General features: G+C 44.0%; 1 protein-coding gene across 8 annotated transcripts in view; it reads left to right on the top strand.

The window, feature by feature from the left end:
* Positions 1 to 16,079, top strand: part of rnf220a (ring finger protein 220a) — a 193,576-nt gene that overhangs the window by 158,110 nt on the left and 19,387 nt on the right. For 5 of the 8 annotated variants that reach the window (XM_021323910.2, XM_021323911.2, XM_021323912.2 and 2 more), the window contains 6 exons: positions 161 to 203; positions 2,788 to 2,912; positions 4,835 to 4,964; positions 14,504 to 14,696; positions 14,803 to 14,858; positions 15,017 to 15,131. In XM_021323910.2, coding sequence (XP_021179585.1) covers positions 161 to 203; positions 2,788 to 2,912; positions 4,835 to 4,964; positions 14,504 to 14,696; positions 14,803 to 14,858; positions 15,017 to 15,131 — 662 coding nt within the window. The remainder of the gene's footprint in view (positions 1 to 160; positions 204 to 2,787; positions 2,913 to 4,834; positions 4,965 to 14,503; positions 14,697 to 14,802; positions 14,859 to 15,016; positions 15,132 to 16,079) is intronic. The other 3 variants (XM_036138031.1, XM_036138032.1, XM_036138033.1) reach the window with 1 other exon arrangement.

The following is a 16,079-nucleotide window of genomic DNA, read 5'->3' as shown; positions in this document are numbered from 1 at the left end:
GTGGAACTGTTTACACTGCCTGTGTTGATAAAGCTCCCCGAAAAGTATCCGAAGCAATCCCGTCCAGAGCAGCGGGGTGTGCATCTGTAAACGCTGCGTACTGTCAACTGAGCATCTAATGAATATTTCCCCCCTCTCCTTTCTCTTCTTCTGCTTGCAGACATTTTTACGAGTTCGGGCAAACAGGCAAACGAGATTGAATGGTATGTACACATATCATTGCAGCTCTTTTACATGTTTAATAAGCATAAAGCATATTTAAAAAAAAAAAACCGTGTTGTTTGTGTTTTGGATTCATTAAAAGGTTTGTAAAATAAACAAATCCTATGGTTAGTGCTGGAAGCTAAATGGGGACGAGTTGAGTGGAAACGACAGTAAATGACCTCTTCAACAGATCTGCAAAATCTCAAAGAACACATTTTTAGAATAAAAATGGCTACATTACGACTTTTATCCGACAGATGGGTGCTTTCATTTTTAGTGATATCTTAATATTATAGTACTGATTATGATCTGACGGGCCAGATGACATCATAGCTGCCACTTATGGACTTTGCATTTTCTTTTCTGTGCTTGATCGGTTCTACTTGGGACCAAAAAAAGTGCTTATTTTTTGTTTTTAAACTAAAATCAGGCATCTATTTTAGAAAAAAAATAAAACCACACTTTCAGTTTACCTTTTCAGCATAGATGTCTCCATGGGAATGAGGAACTAATTTCAGTGTGTAGCTAGTAGCAAGTAAAGGCTTCCTGAAAACTGCTTGAGGAAGGCATTCATATCGCTTATGTTTACGTCTTGTCCTACAGCCACAACCTTTCATGCTTGTTGAAATTGCACGAGACAAACCAACACAATTATGAAGCGTTTTCTAACAAAAATCTGAAAAGTGTGGCCTGCATTTGTATTTACACCCCTTGACTCTGATACCCCTAAATGAGGTCCAGTGCAACGGATTTTCTTCCGAATGTTATCCAGTTTGTTTGTGGAGTTTAGCTTTGTGCAATTTGATCCCAATAGAACGCAGAGTTGTTGTGTAAAAAACCTCTTGGGTGTTTTAGAGGACTTAGAAGAACAAACAAAACCAAGATCAAGAAACAAAGCGGACAGGTCAGGGGTAACGTTTAAAGATCAAGAAAGTCCAAAGCAGGGTTAGGTTCTAAAATAATATCCGGAACTCTCTGCAAACCTACTGGGACCTTTCTGTCCGCGTACACCGACAGCAAAGCTGCCAAGAGAGCCATGTTGGCTCTGGAGGAGCTGCAGAGATCCACGGAGGGTTCAGTTGAATCAATCGTTGAATCAATCATTGAAATAAGGTTCTACAGGGTCTTATCTGCAGTCTGTCTCAAGCAATGTAGAGGACACAGAGAACCTTAAAAGACGGCAACCTTTCAACACAACCAACAACCTCAGGCGTACAGCCAGAGCTGCAATGGAACAGCCGAGATCAGTGGTCCTCGAGGGCCGGCGTCCGTCAACTTTTATGTGTTCCTCTGCTCAACATCCCCCGGGTCAAATCATCAGGTTAGCAGGACTCTGGAGAGCTCGACTGCATCCTGGGGAAGTTATTCAGCCATTTGTTCCACCGGGGACACGACTAAAAGTTCCAGGACACCGAACCTCGAGGACCGCTGGGGTTCAGTGGTTTTCAGTTCAGGTCCTGAGGACCCACTGTTCTGACTGCTATAGGTGTTTCCCTGCCTCTGCACACCTGACTTAAACAAAGTGGTGATGAAGAGGTCTCTGCAGCCCTTGATGGCTGCTGTGGGAGTAATGCAGTCAGCTGATTGGGGTGCGCGGGATCAGAGCCGCAGATAAAACGCGTATGACAGTGAGTTTAGATGATAACATTCATGTGTTATAGAATGGCTTTGTCCAAGTCCAGACCTGAAGCCTCGGTAAGAATCCGGATGTTCAGATGCTCACAGTCCAATCTGACGGTCAGCAGAGACGTACGCCACACTTTTCAGATCAAAAGCTGAAAACCGTGTTTTCTTTCCGTTTCACTTCACCTTATGTGCTACATTGTGTTGGTCTGTCATCTAAAATCCCAAAGAAATTCGATGATTCCAACAACGGGACATGGCGTAGAACTAAAAGTTGTGTTGCAAGGCACCGTTTTAATCTGGCACTGTGATGAATTCTGTCCGTTTGGGCGCTTTGAGAGTTGGTGCCGTGCACAATTAGCAGTCTTTTCCCCCCTTCTCTTCAAGCAGCGCTTCTCTCGATTAGTGTCAGGGGGAGAAACGGCGCTGAGGCCCCGATCTTCCTCCGCTCCCTCCGTGTTCTTGCCCCGCGGTTATGGCACGCTGCCTTGTGTCCTCCTCTTCTTCTTCTCCTCCCTCTGTCCGTTGCCGCGGTCCCTCTTGGCCTCCTTTTCTTTCCCAGACAGCTAAAAATTAATGTCCCCGTGCGCCATTTGCAGTTAAGAAAAAACGACAGAGACTCAGGGTTCAACGACGGCTGTTCAGCCCTGTTAAATTTCTAATTAAATGTGTGGGTGGGTGGCTGGGCTGGGCGGGGTGGAGGTGCCGGGGTGCCGTGACAGCAGGGAAGGCGAGGGAAGAAGGGAGAAACAAAAAGGAAGAGAGCAGAGGCGCCGATGTAGCGAAGCGGAGTGGGAAGGGTTCAGGGTGGGACATCCAGCTGTTTCTCTGACTGTTTCCTGGGGATGGTCGGCCATCTTTAATGAAGGCTGGAGAACAGAGGTTAAGGGCTTTTCCAGCACAAATACACTGATTTCTAAATGTTTTTTTTTTTCTTTCTCTCTTGTCCTTCCGCTCCAGCTCGTATAGGCAAGATGAAGAGGAGGAAGCCTGAGGAGGGGGGGCAGGTATGTCCGCTGTGCAGCGCCCCATTGGCTGGGAGCGAGGAGGAGATGAGTAGACATGTGGAACAATGCCTGATCCAGGTAGTACAATCCCGGCCCTAGAACCCCACCTACCGCCACCTGGACGGCCTATATCTTCCCGTCTTTTCCTTCACCTCTCTACTTCCTGTAGACTCTGAGCAGTTCCCATCCATGCTGTACTGTAGAAAGAGCGAGCCTTCCTTTCCACGGCGGGTTTATAGCAGTCACAATCATATTGGATTCAATGCAAACGACTGTTTCTGCAGACCGGTGTTTTAAACCGGCCGGCTCTCACCTGCAGGTCTTACCCCGTGTGACGCGATCGCGTCGCGTGTCACCCTCACTCCCAGTTACTCCTCACCTGTCCCGGCTAAACATCGCACTCTCTCTTCAGTACATACTTAACAGCTATCGTCTCTTCTAGAGTAGATCTGAGATTGGTCATCGCTACTAATGAACTCCTCCTGTGTCGTGCCGCTGATTGCTAGCCATCACCTTACCCAGATATACTAATCACTCTTCTCCTCCAGCATGATTTAGACTCATTAGTAACTTGACTGTTGCAGGCCATGGGAAGCTCTGAGGGTTTTCCATGTGTTGGAACAGTGAAGCGATGCCAGCGTGCACTGCCTTGCAAAAGTATTCGGGGTTGATCACAGGTGTTAATCTCTCAGATTTCACAAGAGAAAATTAGACAGGAGATTTGAGCATATATACACTTTTTTTCACATTTTGGACATCTAGAGGGAGAAATTTTAGCCCATCCATCATTGCGAAGTTGCTCAGGTTCGGTCAGACTGGACAGCCGTGGTATTTAGGTTTAGATCTAGATTTTGATTGGACCATTCTAGCACATGAATTTGATTTGTGGATAGCACATCTAATAGTTATGGCAACAGAGTGTCCCACCTGAGCTTTGCAGCTCCCCCCAAGAATACCATGGGCCCCTTTTCTGCTGCTGTCAGTTCAGGAGGACAGCCATCATTTGGTAGTTCAGTTTTATTTATTATTCAAGTTATAGAAAGACAACGTGAAGACAGATATACATTTGGCAATTTTGTGTGAAGGGTTCTGGCATGCTTATTTTATTTTTAGAAGCAGGTTAGCCAGCGCTTTAAACCCCTCCACAGCGTTCTCACTGACCTGTCCTCCGTGTCCCTTGGGTCTTGATGATGCTGCTCGTTCAATAACCTTCTCTAACGCACATCTGAGGCCTTCGGAGAACAGCTGGACTCGCAGTGAAATTAAATCACACACAGTTGGACATTATTTACTAATTAGGCGACTTCTTAAGGGGGTTTGTTGCTCTGGATCTTGTCAGATTAAAGAGGGATTGATACCAAATGTTTCATGTTTTTATATGGATAAAAAAAAAGGCAAACAATATCCATTTTGTTTTCACAGTTAACTGCTTTGTGTGGGTCTGCCACTCAAAGCAACACGCTCGAGTATGAGGTTGTAACCTGTGTCGATGTGAAGACGTTAGAGGGGTGGGAATACTTTTGCAACGCATTGTACATTAGAATTTGTGAAAAAGGTTTCTCGTAAAAAATATACAACATTTGGGTAGTTTAAATGCGTGTAGATGCATTTGTGTTCTGAGTTTCAGCAGCAGATGTCAAGTGTGTGTGTGTGTGTGTGTGTGTGTGTGTGTGTGTGTGTGTGTGTGTGTGTAAACTACAATTGTAAAGGTTGATCTTAATTGTGACCGTTTAGTGTTTGAGCTTAAAAAAGAAACAGCCAGCAAGAAATTTTGTTCTACGGAGCAGTAGAGGTGGAGAAGCTTCAACCAAGCTGCGTAGTCAAGTAGAAGTAAAGCTTGTATGGATGTCTTGTCGGTCACCAAATCATATCCTTAAAATTTGAGTCTATAAAATGCTTCTTTTAAAAAAAAAAAAAAAATTCAGGGTTAAGAAAATGCCTTTCGGTCATTCCTACTTGTTTTTAAATCCTTCCTCCTTTGTGTGTTTTTTGCGTGCCAGCGCGAGGGGGCTTTGGCCGACGAAGACTCTGCGGACATGGACGGAGAAAACGGGCGGGGCTTTGACGAGTACGAATGGGCGGGGCAGAAAAGGATCCGAGCCACAGCCTTGCTGGAGGGAGGCTTCAGAGGTACAAACACATCTGGTGCGCTTGCTTGTCGGTGGCGTTTCCCACTAACTGAGACATGTTGTCGGTGTGCTGAAGAAGCGTGTGCTGTCTGGTGGTATAGGTGTCTGCTCGTGTGCTTCTGGGGCGACTGACTGACCTCTCTGAGCTGCGGCGTCACAGCCGGTTCCAGCAGTTTGTTCTCTCCTCCGTTCTCTACTGTCTGTCTCCTCCTTTGTTTGCCTGCTCATCCATCATTCGCCACGCCGCTGTCTATCGTGAACACCGTTAGCTCTCTGAGGCCAGTGTCGAATGTGACCAGCGAGCGGTAATGGTACCTGTGGTCTGGTGGCAGCGCAGCCTGGCCCCGGGGTCAGCCCAGCTCGGCCCGGCTGAACCCCACACTGCCGTCTGCGCCAAAGGAAGGAAAACACATTTAGCTGGGCAATTGACCCGCTGGTCACCGCTTCGTGTGTGTGCCCAGAAATGCAATTATAGAGCCGGATAGCAGAGCTGGTCATTGGGGAGCACAGCAGCAGCAGCAGCAGCAGCAGCAGCAGCTCAGGGACACAACTCACCTTGTGTGCCAGCACTTAACTCACTGTGGCCCTCTGCTTTTGTTGGTCTCTGGAAATTCCATAAATTCTTTATTTTTATATTAGTTTTGCTTATTTCTAGAAAGGGTTGTCTTTTTATGATGGCCAACTATAGTAGAGCTTCTTTATACCTTTTTTGTTGGCTTGTAAAGATCAGAGCAATTCCCTTGATGAAAAAACAAAATGCACATTTAGTGAAATCCACAGATTCCCATCCTGTGTATAGACATGGTCAAGGATCAGATTAGAACGGTAACCTGAGTGGAACATACAGCCGTATCACAGTACAAAACATCAAGTTATGAATTACTCCTAATGCTTATGGCACATATATTATTTTCCTGCTCTTAATAAATTAACACAAGGATGACTAGTTAACATACAAAGAATTACCATAAATGTCTGCTTCTGTAAATCCTGCAGTCTGATGCTCAAAGGGTGCAAGCTGCAGTTTAAAAACATCTGAATAAGGATTGGCAGTCCTCTAGGGACTTTGTCTCTTTTGTAACCTGAAATATCTCCAGACTTTATAGTTCCGACACTTTCTCCTAACATTTAAACAAAAAGGCCTAAGGAATGGTCTGAGTAACATTCATGCAGTTGCACTGTCTGTAGACCAAATGCAGATGTGTCTTAAGCCATGCCTCTCTCTACCTCCACTCCAGCTGCAAGTCGGAGTCGCCCCTTCTCACCTGTCGCCTCGTCTGTGCATATTTGCAAAGGACGAAAAAACAGCAAAACAGCACCTTTTTAGAGGAACATTTCTAGTGAAGAAATAACTCATAACTTTATATTGCTGTTAGCAAGAGAGCATGTGGATCCGCTGGGCGTTCTCTCTGCCATTTTGTGCCTGGCGATGGCATTTTACTGGCAGGGAGGGGCTAAGCCCAGAGAGGCAGCTGTTCACGTGCATGTGCGGCCGGCCCGGCTATGTAAACAAGAGTCTGAAGAACAACACGGAGAGACGTGTGACGTCATCAGGGTCCTCACCAGGATTTGTTTTAAGCGTAACGGTGGATGGCTGGCGGGGGTGCATGCGCTGGTGTGTCATTCCCCTACTTCTCTAGAAGCATTCATACAACGAAGCGTTGCGTAGTGAAGTTCGAAGGGGGATGTTCTTCAAGCTGATAAAAGCTAGTGTTAGCTATTGTTGTTTGGGAGGTTTATAGCTGCGCTGATGCACGTTCCACAGCTTTATTGACTTTTCTATGTTGCTCTCAAACATCCGTGTCGTACTGACTGTTACGGTCATAAAAAAATTGCGTAGCGGTCTAATTTCAGCGTTACACTGGACTTTGACAACGTTCAGTGTAACGGTCCATTATTCTGAAATGCGCTGGCGAGAACCCTGATCATAACATCTGAAAAGATACCTTTAAGTTCTTCACAAAACAATTTCTTTAGTTCTTTCTATCTAAAGTAATGACCTAATGTAAATAAGTCTCATAGAGCCAGTTTGAGGTAAAGCGTGGCGATCTGGGCCGGCGGAGCTGCAGACTCGTCATCTCTGCTTTCATGTGTCTCTCTCTATGTTCGATCTGTTGTTAACCACACATGCTGATTCTCACCTGGCTGCCTTTTCTCCTCTGCTTGCCAAGAGGAGACAAGACAGATCAATCCTAAAGTCTCAACTAAAACACCACAAAGTGAGGCACTTAGGGCAGGAGGTGGATTCAGCCCCTCTTCATCCATCTCCCAGGCGCGCCCTCCCTCCATCCGTCTGTCTACCTTTCACATTGTTAAAACGAGCCGCCACAGCCTGGACCCTTCTGTCGCGCTCTAATAGGGAACCTTGTGATGTGACGCAGATAACTGAGGTGGCCTGGGGAGAGCAACTTGAAACGTACTCTCACACACACGCGCGCACACTCATTCATCCATCCTGGCAGACGGCTCAGAAGGTGGATTTTGTCTTGAAAGCCGCTCAGTGGTTCTAACACACAGCTGCATCCAGCAGGCTCTCTGGAGCTTCTGACCGGCTAAACGGATATAGAGACGTATCGGTGTGTGTGTGTTGGGGGGAAGGCAGGGGGGTCTCCTCAGCTGGCAAGATGAAGAGGGGGCCTATTTCTCTGTGAAGCACCTCCATCCTTCCCTCCCTTTGAGAGCACAGGGAAGAAAGAGAGGGAGGGGGGGAATCGAACAAGATCCGTTTATGATTCAAGTGTGTGTGAGTGAAGACTTCCCTGCGTCTCAGAGCGGCTCAGGCAGGTTGAAAGAAGGCGTACAGCCCAGATAGACCACCAGATAGATAAAGAAAGCTCTCTGTCTCTGTAAGCTGCAAAGTGGCCAGCTTTTACTCTCTAACTTTCTATTACTGGACACTTTAAAGCGTTTCTGTGAAGGGGACAGATTTCAGTGAAGTTATGATGGATTAGGAGATTTTCCTTTAATTGTCACATCAATACGGGAGCCAAATTTAACACTGATAACAAAATGTTAAGTTTTTTCTTTTCTTGTTATATTGAGTTTTTTTTTAAATCAAACACTACCTTAAATATTTTATGTATTTAGATTAAATGATTAGAAAATATCTTTCTATAACCATTAAGCACTTGTGAACGAGTAATTTTAAGACTAATGCTTGGAATAATAGTATAGCAGTAAACATCTGTGAGCCGAGCCTAAGGCCTCATACTGAACGCTTACACCTGTAACGTTAATAGAGGTCTTGACATCTCAAAACATGAACGTGTTCTGGCTGCAGACACAGGAGCTGTGACATATGGAGTCATCATAGATGTATGAAAAGAACAGAATGGGCCTTCAAACCTCAGAAAGTAGAAAAAAGTAAAGATTTCTAAACTAAATAGAAACTAAAATAGTTGTTTTTTAGGTTTACACATTACTTGATATATAACAGAAGCATCATTTAATTTCAATACTTTCAAAGTACAAAAAAATGTAACATCTATGATGAGGAGCAGGGATGGTGTTCTGTCTGAAATTTCCCAAGAATTATAATAGCATACATTTATGTGTCAGTATTCTTTGATTGTTCATAAAGCAAACAAACTACATGGAGATAAAATAAATGTATGAGACTCCTTTCTGGGGTCTATAGTGAAGTCCGGGAAATTTCCAGACTCTAATCTTTTATGTTGAACTTCAAACAATGTTTGCCTTAAAAGTAGCTAGTTCTAAGAAATCCAGTAAAACGAAGAGAGGAAATAACATTGTGAAACTTGAAAATGGAGCGCCTTGGCGCGGCGTTGCCTGCAGGGTTCAGCCAGTTATGGTGTCTGCACCCTGTTGCTTGAAAGATTTGGGAACAAGTGCACAATCCCAGAGATGTCTGACTCCATTTTGTCGTCAGTTAAAAAATTGATTAAAAAATGGAGGAGCAAAACCCTGAAAACATATTTCAGCTGTGTTGCCAGAATAATCTATTTTAAACAATCTTCAGTTGTACCATTTTTATTTGGTTGCTGCAACAATCAGTATTACCCCTTCCCCACCTCTGACTGGTCCAATTCAATAAGTAACTTTTCATTTTCATGTTGGATCACTTTAACCACTTTGACAGTAGAGATTACGATGACAGCCATCAAAATGTATCACTCAGATTTTCCTTTAATCAGCATATTTTGAACCATGGCAACACAATTAATATTAGAGCTGCTTTGAAGCCTGAAGTTTTTATGAAGAATTGATGACCAAAAGGAAACAGAAAGAGGTTTCAGACCGGAAACACCACCTCAGTGAACTAGTTATACTAGTTCTGGTAAGGTTCTATCAATAAAGGCGGCACAGTAATAAACAAGTTATCTGGTCCTTTATAAAGACTTTCATTTATTCACCTTTTTTAGCAAATGTTTTCTGATTTAAAATGAATGAAATAGGAAAATGGCTCCAATACATTGTTAGAGGGAAGCAGCGCTGCAGCAGACAGATCCTGAGGTGTGATATCAGGCTGTCCTGAGAGACCCGTGAGGAGAGGAGGGGGATTATTGCTGGTTGAGATGGCCCAGAAGGATTGAGAAGAGGAGAAATCTCCTCTTTGTACATGAACTTCAAAGATGGCCGTCTCATGTCTTTGTGTCTGGCTCCCTCTCCTCTCCTTCTCTCTCTCTCTCTCTCTCTCTCTCTCTCTCTGACCTGTAAATGGCAGGAAGATAGTGTGATCACCTTTGACATGCCTCCTCTCGGCCTCTTAGGGGGTCCCGATAATTGCTATGGAAACAAGATGTTACCGGGGTCATTCGATTGGCTGAGGCGAGCCGCCGGTCGGCCCGACGAGGCCTTTGATCCTGGCCGCCCGCTCAGATCTGGAGCTTGTAGTCTTGTTGTGTTGACATATATGTTAATTGAGGGTCTCTTTTATTGCTGTTATGTACCATATAACACAGAGGAGGAAACGTGCTAATGAGACAGACCAAGGACCGCCGTGTAGGAGGAAGTATAGATGTGTATTATTGATTTAGATTATGTGGTAGGGAACTAGCACGCCGTTTAAGATGCGCAAAATGCTATCGAGAGTATCGGGGAGAGAAAAAGCAGATCTAGACCAAAGGAAATGAACGGCAACATTTATAAAAAAATTTAATTTATACGTGAGAGAAGTTTTTAAAAAAAAAAGAGCTAATCGACGATCGTTTGGGCAAAAAGGTAGAAAATAAGGCGAGTAAAGAAAAAGGCGAGGTAAAGGCAGCGGTGGGGGTGTTGATACATAATGTGAGTGAAAGGCAGTTAGAGTGTGGCTGACCTTTCCCTGGCCAGATTAGATTGGCCTGCCAAGACTGCTTAGAGGAACAGATAGAAGAACAGGGATCACACACATTCAGAGCAAACAGGCCACACCAACCCTCGCCGTGAACACATGGGTGCGTGTGCGTTGACTCAGATCGGCTCAGGAGGCATTCAGCTTACAGTACGAGTGCAGGTACTTAGATTATGGAGCGGGATCATATTTAACAAGACAGTTACAAATGTCTGGGGACCCGCTTATTTATTTCTTATAGTTATATAGATGCTCCGTGGGTTCTGAAGCGTTCGCCTTTCCTTTTTCTAAGAAACCTTCATAGGTCAGCTGAGTTTCATAATTGTTTTATTATTGGAGGAAAATTGGGACATTAATCCTTGAAGAAAAGACACAAAGCAAATTCAGATGCACGCTATAAAGGTGCAAGAAGTTTAAATGGAGATTTGTTTGATGAATTTCTGACAAGAAGTGATTTAACTACACAAGAATACTTAACTCTTAATATATTAATCAAAATGTTTAATAGCGTACACTGGAATTAGGGCACCCTACTGCCTAATAGTGTTAACCCCTATAGGAGAAATACCTTCAATGACTAAGTCTTCCTTGGTTATTGCAAAAACTATAATCACGATTATTTTTGATTGAAAATGAGATCTCGATTATTTAACAAGATTATTCATCCGCTTTGATAACACAAGTTTATTGAATGGATGTTAAACAATATTTTCTTTAGGATTTCAAATATTTTTGAAAAAATTTGACAAAAATTTGACAAATAAAGATAAATAGCCATTGGATGCGACCAACAACAGCGACTAATGGCTTTCATCGCCACCGCGGTGAAGACCCAACACATGACGGCAGCATTTCAAATCGCGCTGTTGTGTATCAGAAATTTTATTGCTTTGATATTTTCAAAGCAGTCCGTGTCCAACAAGGATCAAGAGTCAGAATCTTGCTTTTATGTTGACTCTTACAAAAGAAAAATACCTTGGGTTCATCCTATATTAGAGACAAGAAATGAGCATAGAGAATATCATAATTTTAAGGGGGCACCTCACGGCTGATACAGGTAAATGGCTTTATCTTTGTCTTCTACCAACGGCTCTCTTTTCTTGGCCATTATCCTGATGTCTTTAGCCTTGCTCAACTTTTCAGTCTTGCTCCTGAAGTGTTTATATCTTGTGCTGAAGGAAATGAAACTGGTTGGGTCTGTGGGGGGAGTCTACAGCTTAGTGGGCACGCAGGCAGCAGCACTGGATTCACAACACATAACAGCAAGAGAGTCAACTAAGAAGGGACACAAATTGATCATTATATTCTTCTGATCGTTGAAAACCCAAATCGTAATCAAGGTCAATATCCGATGAATCGCCCAGCCCTACAATAACTCTCTTCTTGTAACCCAGTTCCAGTCTCTGACGTCAGTCTGGGAAGGTTTGCCCGACTTCAAGATGCCGCCCTTTTCACCCCACAGCATCTCAAAATCATCCAGATCTGGGCTTTGACCCCTCCCAGTTCTGTTTCAGTTTTTTTGTTACAGATTACTCACATTGTCCTCAAGCAGTTTCAGATAGAGAATTCATAGTGGATTCCTAGAGTCTCTAAAAGTAGAATGGGAGGCAGATCCTTTAGCTATCAGGCTCCTCTCCTGTGGAACCAACTCCCAGTTTTGGTCCGTGAGGCAGACACCCTATCTATTTTTAAGACTAATGTTAAAACTTTCCTTTTTGACAAAGCTTATAGTTAGAGTGGCTCATACCCTGAGCTATCTCTATAGTTGTGCTGTGATAGGCCTAGGCTGCTGGAGGACATCAGGGTCTAATTTTCTCACTCTACTGATTTCTACTGTTCTTCAGTCTACTGTTCTCCAGTTTTGCATTGTATTACATTGAAATGACTGTCGTCATTTCAGCTTTTAACTTTTTGCTCTCTCTCTTTTTCTTCATAGTAGGTACACCTGGTCTGGCGTTCTGTTAACTGTGACATCATCCAGAGAAGACGGCTCACCCGCTATTACCATCTAATGTAGAACAGATTACTAGATCAATGTGTGCTTCTGTGCTTGTTTGTTTCTCTTGTTGTGTCTCTGCTCTGTCTTCTGTAACCCCAGTCGGTCGAGGCAGATGACCGTTCATACTGAGCCCGGTTCTGCCGGAGGTTTTTCCTTCCCGTTAATGGGTGGTTTTTCTTCCCACTGTCGCTTCATGCTTGCTCAGTATGAGGGATTGCAGCAAAGCCATGTACAATGCAGATGACTCTCCCTGTGGCTCTACGGTTCCCCAGGAGTGACTGCTGCTTGTCGGGACTTTGAAGCAATCAACTGGTTTCCTTATATAGGACATTTTTGACCAATCTGTATAATCTGACCCAATCTGTATAATATGATTGAACTTGACTTTGTAAAGTGCCTTGAGATGACATGTTTCATGATTTGGCGCTATATAAATAAAATTGAAAATTGAATTGAATTCTGTGAGAATGAGGTGGCCAGCCCTGAAACCATGACACTCCCATCACCATGCTTCATAGTTTGTATGAGGTTTGTCTCAGAAGGAGTTTTGGTTTATGTTAAACACGTCCTCCGTTCTGGTGTCTAAATATTTTAATTTTATACGTCTTTGTCTATGTTTTCAATGACAAACTTTTGTCTGAATTTCGTGTTTTTCTTAGATAGCAACGTTTTCCTCCTTGCACAGCTTCTGTGAAACTTAAACATGGACAGCCTCTCTTTGATCATAATAACAGTAGCATGAGCCTGCTGGAGGTCCCTGGATCTTCAGGGTGAGCTTGCTCGGTTAGCCAGGCCTGGACACGTTGCTGGTCGTTTTTAAATGTCCTCCTCTCATGAACGATTCTCCGTACTTTACCAGACCTAGACGCTGCTGCTATCTTTATTTCTGGGGGCCTCAGGCAGCTCTTTTGATCTCACCTTGGTGTTCACTCTGACTTCAGCAGTCAGGAGAACACCCAACTAAACGACTCAGGTTCAGACAGGCCAGGCTCCCTCCTCCTTTCACGTGACTGCATTTGTAAGTGGGTTGACATTCATGTGATAAGCTCTGTTTAACCCCCATGTTATTCTAGATTTACACTGGCACGTAATTGTAAAATTACATAGTTACATGGGAGAGGAATCTGACTGTTGTATTATAGAAAGCTTGCCCAGACGGACTGTGTTGCTCTCTGACAAAGAGCCCGGAGTGGAGTGAGATGCAGTTGTTCACTGATAGCAACTGTTCTAGGAAGTCTAGTGTTGGGAGTCGCACACAGGGACAGGCGGGTTAAACAGGACGGGTGTCAGCTGCGTCTGGTCCCCCCACAGACACTTCCTAGGCAGCCCACTAGTCCACCTGAGAGCTTGTAGAAATTGGAATAGGTGTAAATAAGATGGCTGTCAGGACTGTCACTGGCTGACACACACAGACGGCTTCAGTCACAACACACACATGCACCCCCACCCCCTCACCCCAAATGGTAAGGGTCTGAGTTATATACACATCTGAGCACAAACACACCCCCAGCTACCTTTGTGCTGCAGATGGACCGGGTTTAAGTGACAAGTGGACAGGCTCATAGTCACGCATCCACACACACACACACACACACACACACACAGAGGGTAGAAAGGGTTGGCGAGATAGACCTAAGTGACAGAGGGACAGACAGTCTTAAACAAACACGAAAAAGACACCTGGAAGTGACGGACACACAGCCAGCTTGGTGGTTAAGTAGAGCTGAAGGGAGCAGTCAGGCAGCGGTAAGGGTTTGTCTGAGCGTTCATCACTTGGTTTATAAAGGTGCCATTCAAACACACACACACACACACCCCTGCTCTCTTTCTCAAAGATTTATGGGTAACGTGTCAGTCTTCATCACTTCACACCATCTCTCTGACCACACCTCGCTGTTTTCCTCTGCTGTCACCGGGCTTTCTAAAAGTCTTTAAGTTGATTTGCAGTGAATTCTAAGTTTAACATAAACTTTATGCTACATGAAAGGATATATGGTTTATGCTGAGGGTTTAAAAATAAGCGTTGCCGTTGAGCTTACGGTTATTTTTATTTTTTTTTCAGATTTGTAGTCTGTGTGTAAAAATTTATGTTTTTAGAGTTTCTGATGTGAGATTAAATCATCCGGTCGAGTCTTTTCGTTAAAGTACATAAATGCTTGAGACACTCTCATGTGCACCAGTGCTAAACGGCAGCTTTGTCCAATATGCTCGGTGAAGGTGTAAAAAAAAGTTACTTCTCTCTCCGCAGGAACAGGATTTGCGACATGCAGCATCAAGGAGAGCACGGCAGATAGCGACGCTGACCTCGACGTGGACGGAGACGACACGTTGGAGTACGGAAAGGCCCAGTACACCGAGGCCGACATCATCCCCTGCTCCGGTGCCGGAGAGGACCAAGGAGAAGCCCGGGAGAGGGAGGCACTACGAGGCGCTGTGCTCAAGTACGAAGTCCTGAGCAGAACTCCTGCCCAAATGCTGTACGGTTTGCACAATGGAACGCACCCCTGCGACATTAGACATAACGATGGTTGTGCTACTTTGTTGCAGCGGCGGGATGCCTTCCAACAGAATAACGCCGGAGTTCTCCAAGTGGGCAAACGATGGTAAGTAAAGCAAAAAATGACAATATCCTTTCATATACTGTGCATGCTGGAGTGTAGACCAGCGGCTAGCCAAGTACGTTAAAATAAGAGAAGTACTTCTAAATACGCTGCCATAGGAATACGTTCACAATTAACTGTTGGGTCCTTCTTGGTTACAGAGATGCCTTCTACGAGCAATGGGGAGAGCAGCAAGACAGACCCCAGCACTCCTTCATCATCCTCCTCCTCTTCCTCGAATGCTCCCCGTACCTGTAAAAACAGCGAGATTGAAAAGTAGGTGAAACGATAATAATCAAACATGGGAACATCTAAAAATGTAGTCAGCGGCGAGCAAAATTTAAAGGCAGGACTCTTTCTGAATAATTACCCTCTTCCCATTTACCTGAACAGATTTTATTCACCCCTAAGGGGCAAATAGAGTTGTCACAGCAGCAGGGTGAAAGGGGCATAGAGTGCAAGCGAAAATTAAAAAAACAGCAGGTTGCAAAATATGGTCTACCCTTGACCGTTTGTCTCATTGCAATATTGGAAGAAAGGTATAGAAACTGTTTGCACTTTGCCTCAAACAGATCAGAGGACACCACAAACGTGTGAAATAAGGTCCTCTGATCAAAGGAGACCAAAATGTGTTATGTTTGGCTATGAATAAAAAGTAATCATGTGAAATTATCATTTCACATCACCCTTATTGCACTTTCCCCGCAATTAAACATCATAGTGGCAGCATCATGCTGTGGGACTTCTGGAGGGAAACCTGTTGGAGGCTCCAAAAGACTTGAGTCTTGCTGGATGATTCACTTTCCAGCTAGACAATGACCCGAAACTTAAAATCCCCTGTTACAATAGAGTGCTTTAGATTAAAGCAAATGTGTGTTTTTGAATGGTCCTGTTAGAGTCAACACCTAAATCCCACAGCAGATAAGTTGCAACATTTGAGGTGTGGCTATAAACGTAATTTGCTAGATATAGGAAGCTGGTAGAGATATATCCTAGTATTTTGTGTTGGAATGTCACCTAAAACAAAACCAAATAAAGTGTGTTTTTTTTTTTTTTTTTTGGTGGTTGTAACTTAACAAAATGTGCGAAATCTTAAACTCTACGATTACTTTTGTGCGCCATTATATTCCCTCAGTTGTTAGCATTTAAGTATGGTCGTCCCAGCTTTAACTTACACACCCCTTCAGCCTTGGAGGCAATTCGATACAATAGATTATTTAAATG

The sequence above is a fragment of the Fundulus heteroclitus genome, chromosome 6 (assembly GCF_011125445.2).
Source record: "Fundulus heteroclitus isolate FHET01 chromosome 6, MU-UCD_Fhet_4.1, whole genome shotgun sequence".
Taxonomy (NCBI): Eukaryota; Metazoa; Chordata; class Actinopteri; order Cyprinodontiformes; family Fundulidae; genus Fundulus; species Fundulus heteroclitus.
The sequence above is the reverse complement of the archived record's forward strand: the minus strand, read 5'-3'. Positions and strand labels throughout refer to the sequence as shown.